The 16895-nt window shown below is 40.8% G+C and overlaps 1 protein-coding gene across 1 annotated transcript; it reads right to left on the bottom strand.

Moving 5' to 3' along the window:
- Positions 1-416: 416 nt before the first annotated feature.
- LOC126282281 (odorant receptor Or2-like) lies at positions 417-15986 on the bottom strand. Its single transcript, XM_049981934.1, has 5 exons — positions 15169-15986; positions 14905-15004; positions 14664-14768; positions 11051-11206; positions 417-485 (listed from the first exon to the last, which is right to left on the bottom strand). Exons 1-5 carry the CDS (start codon positions 15984-15986, stop codon positions 429-431), a joined length of 1236 nt encoding a protein of 411 aa, XP_049837891.1. The 3' UTR covers positions 417-428.
- Between the last annotated feature and the right edge of the window lie 909 nt (positions 15987-16895).

The following is a 16895-nucleotide window of genomic DNA, read 5'->3' as shown; positions in this document are numbered from 1 at the left end:
AGACAGGAATCAGTAATAAGATATTCAATGAAAATACTCGTTATTGTTGATTGTAAAGGCATTTTCATTAGTCTGTGACTAATATCCTATAATTTAATTCTATTGTGTGTAACATCACCAAAAATTACATCAAAGCGTATGTAAACCAGAAGTACTTACAAAGTGCAGAATATACTTCTGAATTTACAGTTACTTGATTGTTTCCTTTTCATAATAAAACGAAAAGTGCTGTGATCGAACGCACATAGAAATGAAGTGAAAAAGTTCTTCGAGTCAGTTACGCTAATCGATTTGACTATTTCCATGTATGTTTATTGTTCCCATACCGATGTACAATCAATGTTGGGTTGAAGTACACTGTTCGTTATTGAGATGGTTTTACCGCTGTTCTGGCCACCTAGTTACGTGTGGTGATACGTATTTTCCATTCATTTGTCATTAACCTGGCGGAGGAGAGCGTAGTAAGAGTACGAAGCACTCATCAACTGAAACATGACACACGAAACAACAAATACATTAACACTCCAAGCTAAAGTAGCCGAAAATAGAGAAAACTATTCGTTCCTGGTGAGCTGAACTAGCACTGTTTTCTTTCGTTAAAACAAGTAGTAAAATAAAATCAAGACAAGCATGTATAGGAATGTATATTCTTAGCTCTAAAATTCTCTCTTTATTTCTACACAAACAGTTTTTGTGTGCAGTCGTTCTTTAATGTAACACAGTTAATACAACAACAATTCTAATAAAGAAAGATCACCCATGGTTGCGGCTGTAACAGAGAATACTCGCATGAAAATACGGAAATTTTTGTGACACCTACGTCTCTAATACTTTACAGAGTGCGTCAAAAAATTTACACACACTTTAAACTCACACCTACAAACGTAAGTCTGGTTAAACACGATGTTCAGAATGGAGAAGAAAGGATAGGTTCAGTTGGATGTCTGCACCGATTCATTTAAAAGTACGAGCCACGAAAGAATCCGTAAAGTGCAACAAATTACAGAGCAGATTTATTGCACCAACCGCTTGTATCGCAACTAGTTGTGAGTCCTCTCTGCATGGTCTATGACGGTTCACTTCATCAGATAACAAAAGACTGGAAAAATCGAGCAGCGTATGCTCTGGTGAACGTGCAGAGAACTGTTGGACCACTATGTCCCACACTATCTTGTGGAACATTACCACAGCAATGCGTTCGCAAATTCCTTTGACACTGCTGTGGGGGCATTTTGTTATAAGGAAACCTGTCATTGTCGTACATACTGAAACAGGAAGGAGACATCAGCAAGCACTGAAGCAGTGATGAGTCCTTTCTCTCCAGTTTCAGCTAATTCAGGACGAAAAGGTCCAATGAAACCTCTGGAAGACAAGCCGGAGCACGTGATGAAAATACAGAGTTTTTCAATTGTAATGTAAGGATTATTTGCAACCAAGTAGAAACAATTGTACAGATTCACTGTTCTGTTTAATTTGGTTTATGCCTTATCCGATCAAACACTGCTGGCAGTAAATCCTAGCCTAAGTATGTCCATGCCTTGAACCCATTCACAAATCTGTTCCCTGCGATCTGGCTCGTCGTTTGTATTGCTGTTCCATCCTAGTAACGAGCTGATACAGTCTGTTTCTCTTCATAATGCATCGGAAGCTAATAACACTTACATCACTCTAACATAAATCTGGCTTCCAGGTTCTGAAATGTTGGCTGAAACAGTTGGAACACACATTCCAGGATTCGTCACTTGTAGCTGTGTCAGGTTGCTCTCATTGGATTTTGAATATATAGCCACAATTCCATGAAACTCGAAATCAGCTTGAAGATTTGTAACTGATATCCTCGTAGCTGGAAACTGAGTTTCTATTAGAGGACGAGTAGTTTGGCTATCGGAAAGGTAAGTGCACCACAGAAGCAGTTCTTCCATTATTGCTAAGTCTTCTTATTAGAACGTGCGACCTATAAGAATGGAATACCAAGAACAAAATGCTCGCATTAGAAATGTTGTGGGACGGGGCTGAAGTGATTCACCCTTACTGTTCAATTTTCAATCGAAGGGATCAAAAATATGAAAGGATATCGATGATACGATTCGGTGATTACCTTCCTATCCTGAGTGATAGCGTAGAAGAACTATACGAATCCAGGTCTAATTAGTACAGAATATAGACTGAGAGGAAATTGGAAGTAGACGGAAGTAATGAGGAGCAGCAGAAATATGATTACGGATAAACTTGACATCAAAATTGGGTGCCTCGATGTAGACGCAGTTAAGGACTGCTTCTACGTTGATATCGAAATGACACACGATGGTTGAAGCAAGAAACACATAAGAAACAGATTAGCCCAGGTAAAGAAGGCATTACGGGCCAAACGAAGTCTACTAATATTAAACTTCGTCCTTAGAATGGTTCAAATGGCTCTGAGGACTATGGGACTTAACTTCTGAGGTCATCAATCCCCTACAACTTATAACTACTTAAACCTAACTAACCTAAGGACATCACACACATCAATGCCCGCGGCAGGATTCGAACCTGCGACCGTAGAAGTCGCGCGGTTCCAGACTGTAGCGCGTAGAACCTCTCCGCCACCAAGCGGGCTTGGACTTAAAAAGAACATATGAAAATAAATGCCGAGGAGAAGGCACAAGGTTATAGGCATGTGCTAAGACATCAGCGGATAACTCCCATAGTAGTAGAGTACCGCAAGGCAGATATTGGAACATATACCAAAAATTACTGAGAAGCTAGGGTGCACGTGGTACTCTTTGATGAAGAGGTTGTTAAACGAATGTAATTCGTGGTGAGCAGCACGGAACCATTCATAAGACCGACGACATGAAAAAGAAAACAAGACTACAAAATAAAAAAAAGGTTCAAATGGCTCTGAGCACTATGGGACTTACCATCTATGGTCATCAGTCCCCTAGAACTTAGAACTACTTAAACCTAACTAACCATAGGACATCACACAACACCCAGTCATCAATAGGCAGAGAAAATCCCGGACCCCGCCGGGAATCGAACCCGGGATCCCGGGCGTGGGAAGCGAGAACGCTACCACACGACCGAAAGCTGCGGACAAAACAAGACTACTTTGGGCACAAACTCAGAAAGCCCTTTTTTCCAAGTTGTCGGATATCACGCAGCCTTCCACCGCCACTTCCACACTTACATCTACATCTACATCCATATCCACGTAGATACCACGCATACTTGGTAGCCTGAACTCGTTCTCCAACCTTCGAAAACTACTCTTGTCATTGACACAGTTTCATAAGGTTACTACGACGGTTCTACAGTCATTTGTGGATGAAACTTAACATCGTTTTTCTCCTGCAAAATAAAACTTGTGATTGGGAAATAAAATTTATATGACCGTTGTAAACTTGTAGATTTCTGCACACCCCTTACATATGTACGAAACGAGCTCAATTCCATAGATTAGAGACATAACATTACATAAATTGTTATAAGTCGAGAACTATACGCGATGATTAACTTCGTGAATCCAGTTGGGCGTGACCCCGACAAAACAGGAAACAATGTTTTTAAACGTAGTGAGATTGTAGCCGAAGTATATCCGGTTTTTCTACTGGGAAAAATCCCTCTACAGCAGTGACTAAATAGTTGTCAACAATAACATTTCATTGGTAAGTTCGATAGATGGGCTACAGAACGAACGTACAGGTAATAGAACTCGTCTTACTTTTAGAAATTCTTGTAGGTTTGTAGCAAGGCCAGCTTTTACAATTTATAGTAGATTTAAAGCAAACACATGTAGTGGAAATGTTTAGTGAATACTTCCTGACGTAGTGATTGTTCGTAATGGACTGCAGAATTGAGAGCAGATTGTAATCTAGCAGAAAAAAGAGAGAACAGAGGAATAGTCTACAACGAATGTAAACTGAAATGGTATAACGTATTTACTGAAATTGCAGCCTTGTGTGGAAGTGAATCGTGATATTTGTACATGTGAGATAGGGAAAGCACAGAAAAAAATTAAATCCGATTTTACAGAAGAATGCTGATAATTTAATTAATGGGTTGGCAGCAGCTGATGAAAAGATTGGACTGATTGATAATGAGACTTCAAAGAATCGTCAACTTGTTTACAGAGGGAGATGTTGGGTGGGCGAGGGGGATAAAAATTGTGGGGCAGCATTAAAAGTTTACTGGAACTAGGAGGTCGAAATACCTGTAGTTTACAGCCTCTTTGAAAAAATGGAAAAAGGTTAAAAGAGCTATAATAGATAAAAGCGGAGAGCTGTATTAAATCATCAGTCGGACTAAATACCACAATACCCTTTTTTTTGTCATCAGTCTACTGACTGGTTTTATGCGGCCCGCCACGAATTCCTTTCCTGTCCTAACCTCTTCATCTCAGAGTAGTACTTGCAACTTACGTCCTCACTTATTTGCTTGACGTATTCCAATCTCTGTCTTCCTCTACAGTTTTTGCCCTCTACAGCTCCCTCTAGCACCATGGAAGTCATTCCCTCATGTCTTAGCAGATGTCCTATCATCCTGTCCCTTCTCCTTATCAGTGTTTTCCACATATTCCTTTCCTCTCCGATTCTGCGTAGAACCTTCTCATTCCTTACCTTATCAGTCCACCTAATATTCAACATTCGTCTATAGCACCACATCTCAAATGCTTCGATTCTCTTCTGTTCCGGTTTTCCCACAGTCCATGTTCCACTACCATACAATGCTGTACTCCAGACGTACATCCCCAGAAATTTCTTCCAAAAAATTAAGGCCGGTATTTGATATTAGTAGACTTCTCTTGGCCAGAAATGCCTTTTTTGCCATAGCGAGTCTGCTTCTGATGTCCTCCTTGCTCCGTCCGTCATTGGTTATTTTACTGCCTAGGTAGCAGAATTCCTTAACTTCATTGATTTCGTGACCATCAATCCTGTTGTTAAGTTTCTCGCTGTTCTCTTTTCTACTACTTCTCATTACCTTCGTCTTTCTCCGATTTACTCTCAAACCATACTGTGTACTCATTAGACTGTTCATTCCGTTCAGCAGATCACTTAATTCTTCTTCACTTTCACTCAGGATAGCAATGTCATCAGCGAATCGTATCACTGATATCCTTTCACCTTGTACTTTAATTCCACTCCTGAACCTTTCTTTTATTTCTATCTTTGCTTCCTCGATGTACAGATTGAAGAGTAGGGGCGAAAGGCTACAGCCTTGTCTTACTCCCTTCTTAATACGAGCACTTCGTTCTTGATCGTCCACTCTTATTATTCCCTCTTGGTTGTTGTACATATTGTATATGACTCGTCTTTCCCTATAGGTTACCCCTACTTTTTTTCAGAATCTCGAAGAGCTTGCACCTTTTTATATTGTCGAACGCTTTTTCCAGGTCGACAAATCCTATGAACGTGTCTTGATTTTTCTTTAGCCATGCTTCCATTATTAGCCGTAACGTCAGAATTACCTCTCTCAGGCCTTTACTTTTCCTAAAGCCAAACTGATCGTCACCTAGCGCATTATCCCTTTTGTTTTCCATTCTTCTGTATATTATTTTTGTAAGCAGCTTCGATGCATGAGCTGTTAAGCTGATTGTGCGATAATTCTCGCACTTGTCAGCTCTTGCCGTCTTCGGAATTTGGTGGATGATGCTTTTCCGAAAGTCAGATGGTATGTCGCCAGACTCATATATTCTAGACACCAACGTGAATAGTCGTTTTGTTGCCACTTCCCCTAATGATTTTAGAAACCACAATAATATCAGCTCCAAATATGTTGATACCAATGGGCACTCAATCCGCCTCCTTTCCTACCTTATTATATGCTGTAAGTTTTTATGTAGTAAGTCTCTACACATCATAAAATTTTATTTCTGAAATTATTTCCCGACGTTAACTTTTTCAAAATCAGTAACGTAGACGTCTGCTCAGGGCTATGAACAGATTTGGCAAGGTAAATTGAAGGAATGGCCGGGTGTACATCCTGTGGCCTCCCCATTAGCCCCAGGGGTGGAGTATGTGTTCCCAAACTGACTGGGTGTGATGTTATTCATATGAAAATGAGCGAATGTTTTTGCATGTTCGCACGTTTGCATGTTTCGGTGCTTAGGTACCAGACGGTTATTTCCTTACTGGTGTGTGGGAAACAGCCTAAATACCACATCTAGGCAGTCTGGTACACAGATCGTTAATTCGCCAGGAACAATCGATACGGTGCCGACATACCTACCTGTCGCGGAAGTGGCGTTTTAACACGCACAGTGATCCGGGCGAGTAAATGGCGCGACACTGAACTACTGTAATAAGGAAAGTAACAGAGAATAATGTAGATGAAGAATATGGACTTGGGGAAACGTAAAGGGATTAGAAACTAATAACCTTCGGTTTGACGTCTGGGTTACAAACACTTGGTTTAAGAACCACGACCGAAGACTGTATGCACACAAAACATAAAGTGATGTACAAAATATATTGTATTATAACGAACTAAAGACTCATAAGCAGTATCAAAATGGCAAAATCCGATACATGTCTTATCTTAATGATGGCAAACTTACGACGAAAAAAGCTGACAAATGGAAAGATAAATAGATGTAGCTTAGTTCAACATTGAAAGACGTAAGCACTACCTTCAGAACGGTAAAGGAACACGAGCAAGCTCAGCAGATAATAGCAGAGTACCAGAAGAATGGAGTGCTATTAGAGATGTTAATATGAAAGCCGTAGGATAGGGGAGTGGAGATGTAAAGATGAACGTTAGAAATGAATGGAAGTTGGAAACGGCAGAAACACCAGTTTATAGAAAGAAAACGGTTGAATAAAAATCAGGTTGGCTCTGAGCACCATGGGACTCAAAATCTGTGGTCATAAGCCCCCTAGAGCTTAGAACTACTTAAACCAAACTAACCTAAGGACATCACACACATCCATGCCCGAGGCAGGATTCGAACCTGCGACCGTACAGGTCACGCTGTTCCAGACTGAAGCGCCTAGAACCGCACGGCCACACCGGCTGGCTAAAAATTAGGAATAGTAAGTGATCAGGCTATAGAGGGATGGATTAAGTAACTGTACGATGACTATGAAGAATTGGAAAAGCAACGTAAATTGTAAGTAATGTGAAGAACAGTTAAGTAGGTATCAAACGTACAAGAAAAATCAGCAGATGAGTGCGCTAAATAAAACTGAAAACATGGCAGCCAACAAGGATACAAGACGAGGGAGTATGGCCTGAAGATCTAGTCTAAAATATTCAAGATACTTTTACAAATGAAAGGCACAACCAAATAATACAAAGACTACAGGAAAATTAGCGATGTATCCAGCAATACAAAGGTCATTTTTCTTCATTTATTCAGAAAACTGCATAGTAAAAGTGAGGATCAGATGGGAGTACCAGTTTGGGTTCAGGAAAGTAAAAGGGACACGAGTTGCTATTGGATATTTGAGAAAGATGAGATAAACAGTGTTGACAGTTTATTGGGATATGCATGTCTGTTTTGGTAATTGCGAAAAAGAGCTTAAAACCTTTCACAAAAGTATCATTCAGGAGATATTGTAAAAAATATGTGCAGTGGAAAGAGAGATGGTTGATACAAGAACCATACGCAAGGGAAGGAAGGGGAGTGTTGGGCAGGGCTAATCCACATTTATGCTCAGAAGTTAGGAGACAAGTTATGTGAAAATCCAGAGACGCGACTGTTAGAGGAGGAATGATAATTATATACATAGATGATAATGCAATGTTGACTGAATCAAAGAGACAACAATAATTTATGATGGACAGGAACGAGTTAAAAGTACTAAATGAGGATAAATGTAGAATAGACCAAAAATGAATGAGAACAACCGAACATCAGATTTCCATCAAAGTTTCGCTAGAAAGAAAGAGCTTGGACCAAGAACATTCTTTTAGATACTTATAAAATTTACTGACGGAAAATGGAAGCTAAATGAAGGAGATAAGAAGCAGAATATTTATTAGCAAAAGACCTCTTGAAAGGGGAAGACTTGTTGACAACAAAAGGAATTCTAAAATTATTAAGAAAGAGCTACTTGAAATCCTTACCAGGAGTGTCGTATTACGTATCTATTAATCGAGGACGATCAGAAAAATCGAGCGAAAATTAAGCGGGTAGTTCTGCAGTTTGTGGAGAAAAACGCTAAAATTGGAATGGAAAATGAATGGAATGAAAAATGGTACAGTATTTCTAGGAAAGAAAACTAATGTATAAAAATGTGTTGCAACAGTTCTTTGCTACTGAATTTATTTCCTCCACGAGAGCAACTTTGCACAACGGTTATTGCAGAATGTCAGCATCTGGTCACTACAAACCACGTAAATACGGAGCCGACCGGTGAGCGCCGTTAGGTAAGGTTGACGTGCGAAGAGACGTGTTTCGACACATCTAGTAGCAGAGTGGAGAGTCAAAACGAGTTATTTATGCCAACACTCCTGTTTTACACGATGATTTTAGATAACCGACTAGCTCCCCTGAATTTTACCATTAGGTATCTTTGAGGGAAATTTTATGCATCTTTACAGTACATTGTCTTAAAACAATATCTGCCATAGAAATTTTATAGATTTCCTGTGGAAATTGCCTGTATCCACTTTCCAGTAAATTATGACTACGTAGACAGGTATCGTCTCTTTTCATTTCAATAACAATCGCATTGAAAATCAAACTTCAACCAACCTCACCGATTACACCGAGACCTACCTACCCACTATACACTCGTCAGTGGCCTTTGTGGACTACGTAGGTAGCTGAAGCGGTTTGAGCCTACGTGGAACGATCGATTATTCTACTTAGAAATAATTGCAATTCAGCCTCAACAGCCCTGATCCCTTTATCAGCTGGTTGCAATACCGCGGCAAGTCTGTTTTATCGTCAGTGGCTCTGTGAGGATGTCGCTTGATGTCTTTCAAGTTCTGAGGAATGAAAATTCAGTACTCTGGGTGAACATGCTTAACTATCGTGTCGGCTAGACATTTCATCAGTGAAGTGTGTTCATTATCAGTCACTGCTCAAGTAAATGTTGTTTATCGGCTAAACGCGAGAAGGCTTGTCTGATGACATGTAGAATAAGAAACGAGAGTCCGTATGGAAGACATAGAAAACCTTGTATTACAGTCAGTGTTTCACATACTATTAGAAGACTTACAAACAAGTTAGGCCCAATGGATAGGTAAGACTCGTTAGAAATTTGTAATGTGATAGGAAAAAGTTGCCACCAAACAGTTATTCAAGTTGGTATGTAAAATGTGTGATACTGTAGACATGCAAGAACACATCCGAAAAAATATGACACACATAACACTTTAGCAGCAATGGCACATACGTGAGGCAACTATCACACTCTAAGCTCAGTGCATCATTAATCTTAGTTGCACAGAATAAATATATGCAGAAGTACGGAAAAGAAAACTGAGTTTCTGTTGGATAACTATCAGTTTGGTTTTAGGATGCGAAATGCAACAAAGTGGCAGTTCTTACTTTTTCCTTGATAATGAAAAGTATACTTCAGAAAAGTTTCAACAAAGTGAAATGGTGCAACATGTTCGAAAGATGATGTAAGCCATATGGAAAGACGGGTAGTAAACAATAAGAATCAAAATCAAGATGGAACAACAACAGCGGAAGAGGAAAAACGAAGATCTCACATTAATGCAATGGAAGACAGTGATGCTGCCTTTCTCCCCAGCTGTTCAGTTTATGCCTCGAAGAAGCAAATGACCGAAATAACAGTAAGATTCCGTAGTGGGATTAAAATTCACCTTAAAGGGTACCAAAGGCGAGACTCGCTAGTGTCGTTAATACCCTCGCTGAAAGCGAACAGACTGTTCGCTACTTAATGAGTGGAATGAACAGTCTAATGAGCTCAGTATATGGACTGAGGGGACACCAAAGAGAACGAAGTGAGGGGGACCAAAAGAAATCAGACTAGTGAAAAACTTATCATCATAACTGCTTATCACAAATTAGAAAAAAAATGAATGAATTCAGCTGTATCGGAAACAAAATAACACGTTACGGACAAACGAAAGAGGATATAAAAAGCAGACTAGAAGAGAGGAAGCGGGTATTCCTGGGCGAAAGAAGCCTTCTAATATGAAATGCCGGCTTTGGCAGAAGGACGAAGTTTCTGAAAATATACGTTTGGCGTACAGCGTTGCATGGTATTGAATAATGGGCAACCAGAAAAGAAGGGAATCGATATGATTGAGAAGATTGTTGAAGGTCAGGTGTCCTTATAACATAAGAAATCAGAGGATTTTGGCATAATCGGCGAAAAATTAAATATTGAAGATCAATGAATAGAAAAGGGACAGAATGATAGGACATGTGTTAAAACATGACGAAATAACGTCCATGGCTCTAGAGGGGGCTGGAGAGCGTAAAAATAACAGGAGAAAACACTGGAATACATCCAACAAATAACTGAAGACTAAGGTGGCAAGTGCTACTATGATTTGAAGACGTTGGCACAAGAAAGGAATACTTGGGGCACCGCGTCAGAAGTATAACGACCTAGAAAAATTAAAAAAACTACCCGATGGCTGCGACGGAATGAAGTAAGTGTGAACATCCCTTAAACGATCCCACTGTACTCCTCTAGTAGTAAGTAATCTGACCTGCTGTAAATGCCAATAATGTTGAAACACGAATAGATATCAAGCAGTATTCAAGTGGACATTGCCTTCTGCATTAAGGATTATCTAGCTCGCGAGAGTTCTATGCAATCAACACGGCAAACATGAAGTCTTGAGCTGGTCAGTAAGTTTCGCTCTGAAGTATTACACTTTCCGAAGAAGACAGAGAGATTCAAATGCTCGTCCGTCACACAGTTTTAAAGTCACCTGCGATGAGTTTTATCTCTAATTAATGCAACAATGTTGCTACACCGAAGCACTGCCCGTAAAGAGAACGAGGTGAAACAAAAATGGAGTTTGTGCACTGTTCTTATGTTGCTTACGAACGACAATTTCATCTTATTTTAAGTGTGTTTTGCACTCTTACGTTAATATAACCACTATCACAGCTCGGTTACCCTGCTGCACTTACCCGGACAAATGTCTCTCGCGATACGTAGTAGAATTTTCCGGCCGTCAATCCGAGTGGTTTCTGCGTCCTGCAGATGACGATCACCAACGCTCGCTGCAGCTTTAGAGGTGCGCCAGGCCAGCCGCATGAGTAGGCGGAGTCAGCAAGCCGGGAGTTCTGCAGAGAAGTGAGCCACATGTTTCATACAGTGGCTTGCTCGCACGCCTTCCGTCACTTTATTACGTGATACGCAAGAATACGTAGGTCTCTTGAAGACAGTAGCGTTCCAAAAGATTGGAAAGAGGCATAGGTCATCCCCGTTTTCAAGAACGGACGTTGAACAGATGTGCAGAACTATAGACCAATTTCTGTAACGTCGATCAGTTGTAGAATTTTGGAACAAAATGGGTTCAAATGGCCCTAAGCACAATGACATTTAACATCTCCGGTCATCAATGCCCTAGAACTTAGAACTATTTAAATCTAACTAACCTAAGGACATCACACACATCCATGCCCGAAGCAAGATTCTAACCTGCGACCGTAGCAGCAGCGCGGTTCCGGACTGAAGCGCCTAGAACCTCTTGACCAGTCCGCCCGGCAATACATAGAAAGATCCTTTATCATTTAGCTACAGTATAGAAGGCCAGCAGGTGAAGCAGTTAAACCCATAAATTATCTGGGAGTAGACATTAGGAGTGGTTGAAAATGGAATGATCATATAAAATTAATCGTCGGTAAAGCAGATGCCAGACTGAGATTCATTGGAAGAATCCTAAGGAAATGCAGTCCGAAAACAAGTTGGTTACAGTACACTCGTTCGTCCACTGCTTGAATACTGCTTACTGTTGTGGGATCCGTGCCAGATAGGGTTAATAGAAGAGAGAGAAAAGATCCAACGGAGAGCAGCGCGCTCCGTTACAGGATCATTTAGGAATCGCGAAAGCGTTACGGACATGATGGATAAACTCCAGTGGGAGACTGCAAGAGAGACGCTCAGTAGCTCGGTACGGGCTTTTGTTAAAGTTTCGAGAACATACCTTCACCGAAGAGTCAGGCAGTATATTGCTCCCTCCTACGTATATCTCGCGAAGAGACCATGAGGATAAAATCGGAGAGGCATACCGACAATCTTTCTATCCACGAACAATACGAGACTGAGATCGAAGGGAGAACAAATAGACGTATGCAAGGTACCCTCCGCCATACACCGTCAGGTGTCACGTTCCTGCACACGTTTTGTCTGCCAGGAAATTTAACGTTAGCACACACGCCGCTGCAGAACGAAACTTTTCATTCTGGAAACGATACTTCAGCTGAAGAACTTCACAACTTCAGTATGAAAAGTATCGTACAGCACTGCTAACGAATTATTTCATATTTTTCACACGAACAACAGGAAAAAAATCCTCTCGTCAAAATTATAACAGAAATAGTGGTTTATTTTTGTTTGAACTGTATGGCTCTTCTCATTCGGAGAGGCATCATTATTTGTGAGAAGTGACTATATTCCTCTTATTGAAAGGTTTAATTTTGTTTCTCTTTTCAAAAACACAGTATAATTTGCACAAACTCAACTAGCAGTGGCTGCTGTGACAGAATACTGGAAAGAGGGTCATATCAAAGAAGCAGCTGGCTACCAGAGTGGTTAATATCTAACACATAAGCTGATTGTATTAGTTTTCAGCAATATAAGAGAAGAAATTTTATATTTATTTTCATGCTAGCAAATGACCTTTTCACTAGGTGTCGATAACTTAAACACTACTGCAGTATAGGTTACAAATAAATGAAAAAAAATAGCGTCTGCTATCTCGCCCTGGTTAAAAAAGTTCTACAAGTTAACTCTGTGGCAAATTACTCTCGTCTTTGAGTGCTGTCATTTGCCAAAATCTCATTTCGGTACCTCGAACAGTTGAGGAGGTATAAGAAATGTTACGAATACTTCATCCTCAGCAGTCGCAAGGGGAAGTGAATGTGCTACATAAAATCCACTATCCTGAGACTGGAGGCAGATATTGAGCCTCTATGAAGTTTGAAGAAAAATTCAAAACGGTTGATACATATCAAACATATAAATATATGATCTAATATGTGCCAAACGCAAATTCGTGGAGACCCTTCTTTTCCATTGCAACGATTTAGAATTCCGTGCAGTGTCTTACAGTAATGTGAAGTACCACAGTAACTATGAACACTAAGGAAATGACAGACAAGTCACCATGAATCTGCCATATAGAGCTGTAAACAACATACAAGTCAATATTTTTAATGAATAGATTTTGTAAGAACATGTGAGGATATCTGCACGTCTAACGGAGCACACACGACCCTGTAATGGGACTGCTGGGTCTTGAATAGCTTACTAACCTTCGTTCTCTGTGTGTACCCTGCACTCTGAGCAGTGCGTCGATTCCGCACGCACACTAACAGCTTTCAGGCACAAGTGTTTCGGAGCATATCGTTCAGTGGACATTGTTAAATAAATATGGTGATCCGCAGCAGAGGTCCTCTACGTGATCACATGTTGGTTCTACGACAACGTCAGTTACGATGTCAGTGGGCATGGAACATAAATCAGTGGAAATGTGCCGCCTGTTTGGGTGAATCATGTGTCTTGATACATGTCGATGATAGGGCTAAAATATTCTGTCAACCAGCCGAATTGCCTGTTTGGGTGAATCATGTGTATTGATACAACTCGATGATAGGGCTAAAATATTCTGTCAGCCAGCCGAACTACTGATCAAAGAATTCTACGCGCAGCGGAAGGAAGTTGCTGGTGGCAGTATCATGCTATGCAGAACATTCACATGGGATTCCACAGGACCAGCGATAGGAATCGAATGCACAGTGACGGTTGTGCACTACAGGAAGATTATTGCGAACCAGTTGCATCCTGTCATGCCTTATCTCAAGCCGGATAGCGATAGAATCGTCTAGAAGACTGACTGTCCGTGTCACAATTACAGAATCGTGTTACAGTGGTTTGAGGAGCCAGATGGTGATGTCATGTTCATCTCTTGGCCACTAAAGTCTTCTGACCTGAATCCGATGGAACACGTGGGATACTACTGTGTATGAGCACGTCGCCATAGCTCACTGGCGCATACTTTAGGAAAACTGCGTGACCTGTGATGGACATGCAACTTGAAACGTACGATGGAGTTTTTGAATCCATGCTGCTTACATCCGCTGCTGTATTGTTGTCAATACGGTATTGAGCAAGCGGTATAATTTTTAGCTCATCAGTGAGTTCGCCATCACAGGAAACTTCTTGCAGGAAATGCTGATGCGCGAACGTCGAACCATAACGTCCCCTACGCTTTATTTTGCTTCAAACGATCAGCTCAAATCAACAGCAAAGCAATCGAATAGGAATTACTGCTAGGAAATATCTCAGGCAAGAAACAATTTTACTTCACACTTCATGTTCATATGAATAAAGTTACATTAAAAACTTTTATCTGTATCCTCGGAAATGAACTTAAATATTTACTAAAAATATATTATGACTACATTTCAGAGTGGTACATTTCTTTTTGTGCTGTAAGATGGAAGAAAATTTACAAAGAATCAAAATCTCATGCTAGACAGAAAGAACCGTATCTATAAACGCGTTGTTGTGACTTACCTGATATAATATATCTTCAGCGTACCAGCAATACATGAATACTTCGTACATGATGAGTCCTAAGTATCCTTGCAGCATCAAGAGCGCTGCAATGTTCTCGGTATTCTATAAATGGAATAATTTACAAAAATTACAACAGGAAATTCAGTCCTAAATATACAAATGGGTGCCAGGTGCAGTGGTGTGCGTATCGAAGACAAAAATAAAATTCATTTTATCGTTTAATGGACATAGAACATACCGTAGAACTTTGGTAGAGTGTGACGCAAATAATGACAGTAGCTCCCATGAACTGAAGGAGGACTGTTTTGCTCACAAGTCTTTCAACTCCTTTAATTAGCCTGTAATAGGAAAAAGCAATCGTACGCAGGATGTAGGCCAATACTTGCAGATTTTTAAATTGACTTATCGTCACTATGAATGCGGTTTAAATACTTAGACATTTTGCGACTATATATTTCATCAAAAGGGGCCATTTTACATTTACCTTGCAATGCATACTCACTCTATTACGTCCCGATGGTGCTCGATGCAGCTGCAGAGATCTTTCCACATCACCTCGCCACTGGAAACTTCGAGCGAAAGTTCCTCCTCAGTTTTCTGCTGTTTGCTACTGCTAGTGCAGCGTTTTCCATTCATTTTCCCAACACGTCTCAGTCTAGAGTTGAGAACCTCCAGTTGACCAGCTGCGTGAATTATCATGGATACAAAAAGCAAGTCTGGACCCACTGCAGTGAAGAAACTGTACTGCATACTGAAGTACTGCAGTGTGCTGAGTATTTCGTAGTAAGGTGTCTGCGTGTCCCTGCTGGAGTACCAGGCCGTGGCAGGAAGTTCCCTCTCCGGTGGAAATACGCCGAGCTTCCGCATGATACTTGGAATTGTAGCCCAGACACCGGGCATAGACCCTCCCAGAAAAGTCATGTACAGCGTGACAGCTCTCGCAGATCTGTACGATGCGTCGAGGATAGAGATTGTTTCTGAATCGCCAGTCTTCTTTTGTTCCGCGCTGATACCGTCTATTCTCTGTACCATGCGAAAAAATTCTTCTTGTCTCAAAACGAAGCTAAAGAATTTTATTAGACTTAGAATTATGCTAATCATAAGACATGTGTCATGGGTGATTTTGTCAATGTTTCCCCAGAAGTGCCAGAGGGCCTGAATCTGAGCAACGAGGAAGCTGAAGAGCGTGAAGAGCACCCATGCTCTGTACAGTAGGTACCACTTTGGTTGGATCCATGGCGGTCTCCACATACCAGCAAGCGCAAGAACACGAGCGTTTATCCACAGTCCAGTTTCTGACCAGGGTACGTTCTCCGACATCGCGTCCAGGCCACCTGTTAAAGAATAATGCGGTATGTATAAAACTACCACTCTACATAAAATCCTGACTGAGTTTGTACAAGGACTTGCGGAAAAGGAATGCCTTTGCCGAATTTATGTAAAAACTCTTAAAGCTTGTTAAACAAAACATTATTCTCCATGCCTACATATTTGCAGCCGTCTGCCACTAGGGTGCTCGGAATTGTAGAGCACAACCTGGCGGTGTGCACCGTAACTATGTCGCTGCGTCTGAAACAGTGTGCTATGGTCGAGTTCTAAATCGGAGAGTTCGTCCACAAAAGAGCGCTCTCTCCTTCAGCATTACCACTCAAGTGCCCTGCGACATCCGCAACAATTCAACGCCTTTGTTTGACTGTCATCGATCATCCTCGACAAAGGAACTTAAAGACCATCTTCGATTACTTATCTTTGATAGTCATGAAGCGGTGCTGACAGACCTGAGGATGTCGTCTGTCAACAAATATTCTGTAATGATGGGCCGCGCGGGGTAGCTCGACTCCTCCCTCTTACGTGTGTATCTTGTCCTTAACGTAAGTTAATTTAAGTTAGATTAAGTAGTGTGTAAGCTTAAGGAACGATGACCTCAGCAGTTTGGTTCCATAAGATGTTTCCACACATGTCCTACAGTGACGGAATAAACAAACAGACCTCTCATTGGGAGAAGTGTGTTCGTCTTCATGGTGACTATACTGTGAAACAAATACATAGATATGAAGAATAATGATGTAGAATGTTAGTAACGTTTGTTTTATTTTAAAGGTCTTAAGAGTTTTTACATGAAAAATATGGGGTCATTACTTCTCAGCACACACTCGTGTATAAAATACATAAGCGCTTCCCATAATTCCGCAGCTAGAATACAAAACAAGATTTCCAAAAAATATGTTT

The sequence above is a fragment of the Schistocerca gregaria genome, chromosome 7 (genome assembly GCF_023897955.1).
Source record: "Schistocerca gregaria isolate iqSchGreg1 chromosome 7, iqSchGreg1.2, whole genome shotgun sequence".
NCBI classification, from domain to species: domain Eukaryota; kingdom Metazoa; phylum Arthropoda; class Insecta; order Orthoptera; family Acrididae; genus Schistocerca; species Schistocerca gregaria.
Note: the sequence above shows the minus strand (reverse complement) of the source record. Positions and strands in the feature narration are given on the sequence as shown.

What these genes read in the sequence shown, in the direction of transcription:
- LOC126282281 (XM_049981934.1), bottom strand. Translation starts at nt 15,986, where the DNA reads ATGTCGGAGAACGTACCCTGGTCAGAAACTGGACTGTGGATAAACGCT. An exon ending in CACCATCGGGACGTAATAGA is followed by an intron (nt 15,005 to 15,168) that starts GTGAGTATGCAT and finishes TTCCTATTACAG; the next exon opens with GCTAATTAAAGGAGTTGAAA. An exon ending in CACTCTACCAAAGTTCTACG is followed by an intron (nt 14,769 to 14,904) that starts GTATGTTCTATG and finishes TTCCATTTATAG; the next exon opens with AATACCGAGAACATTGCAGC.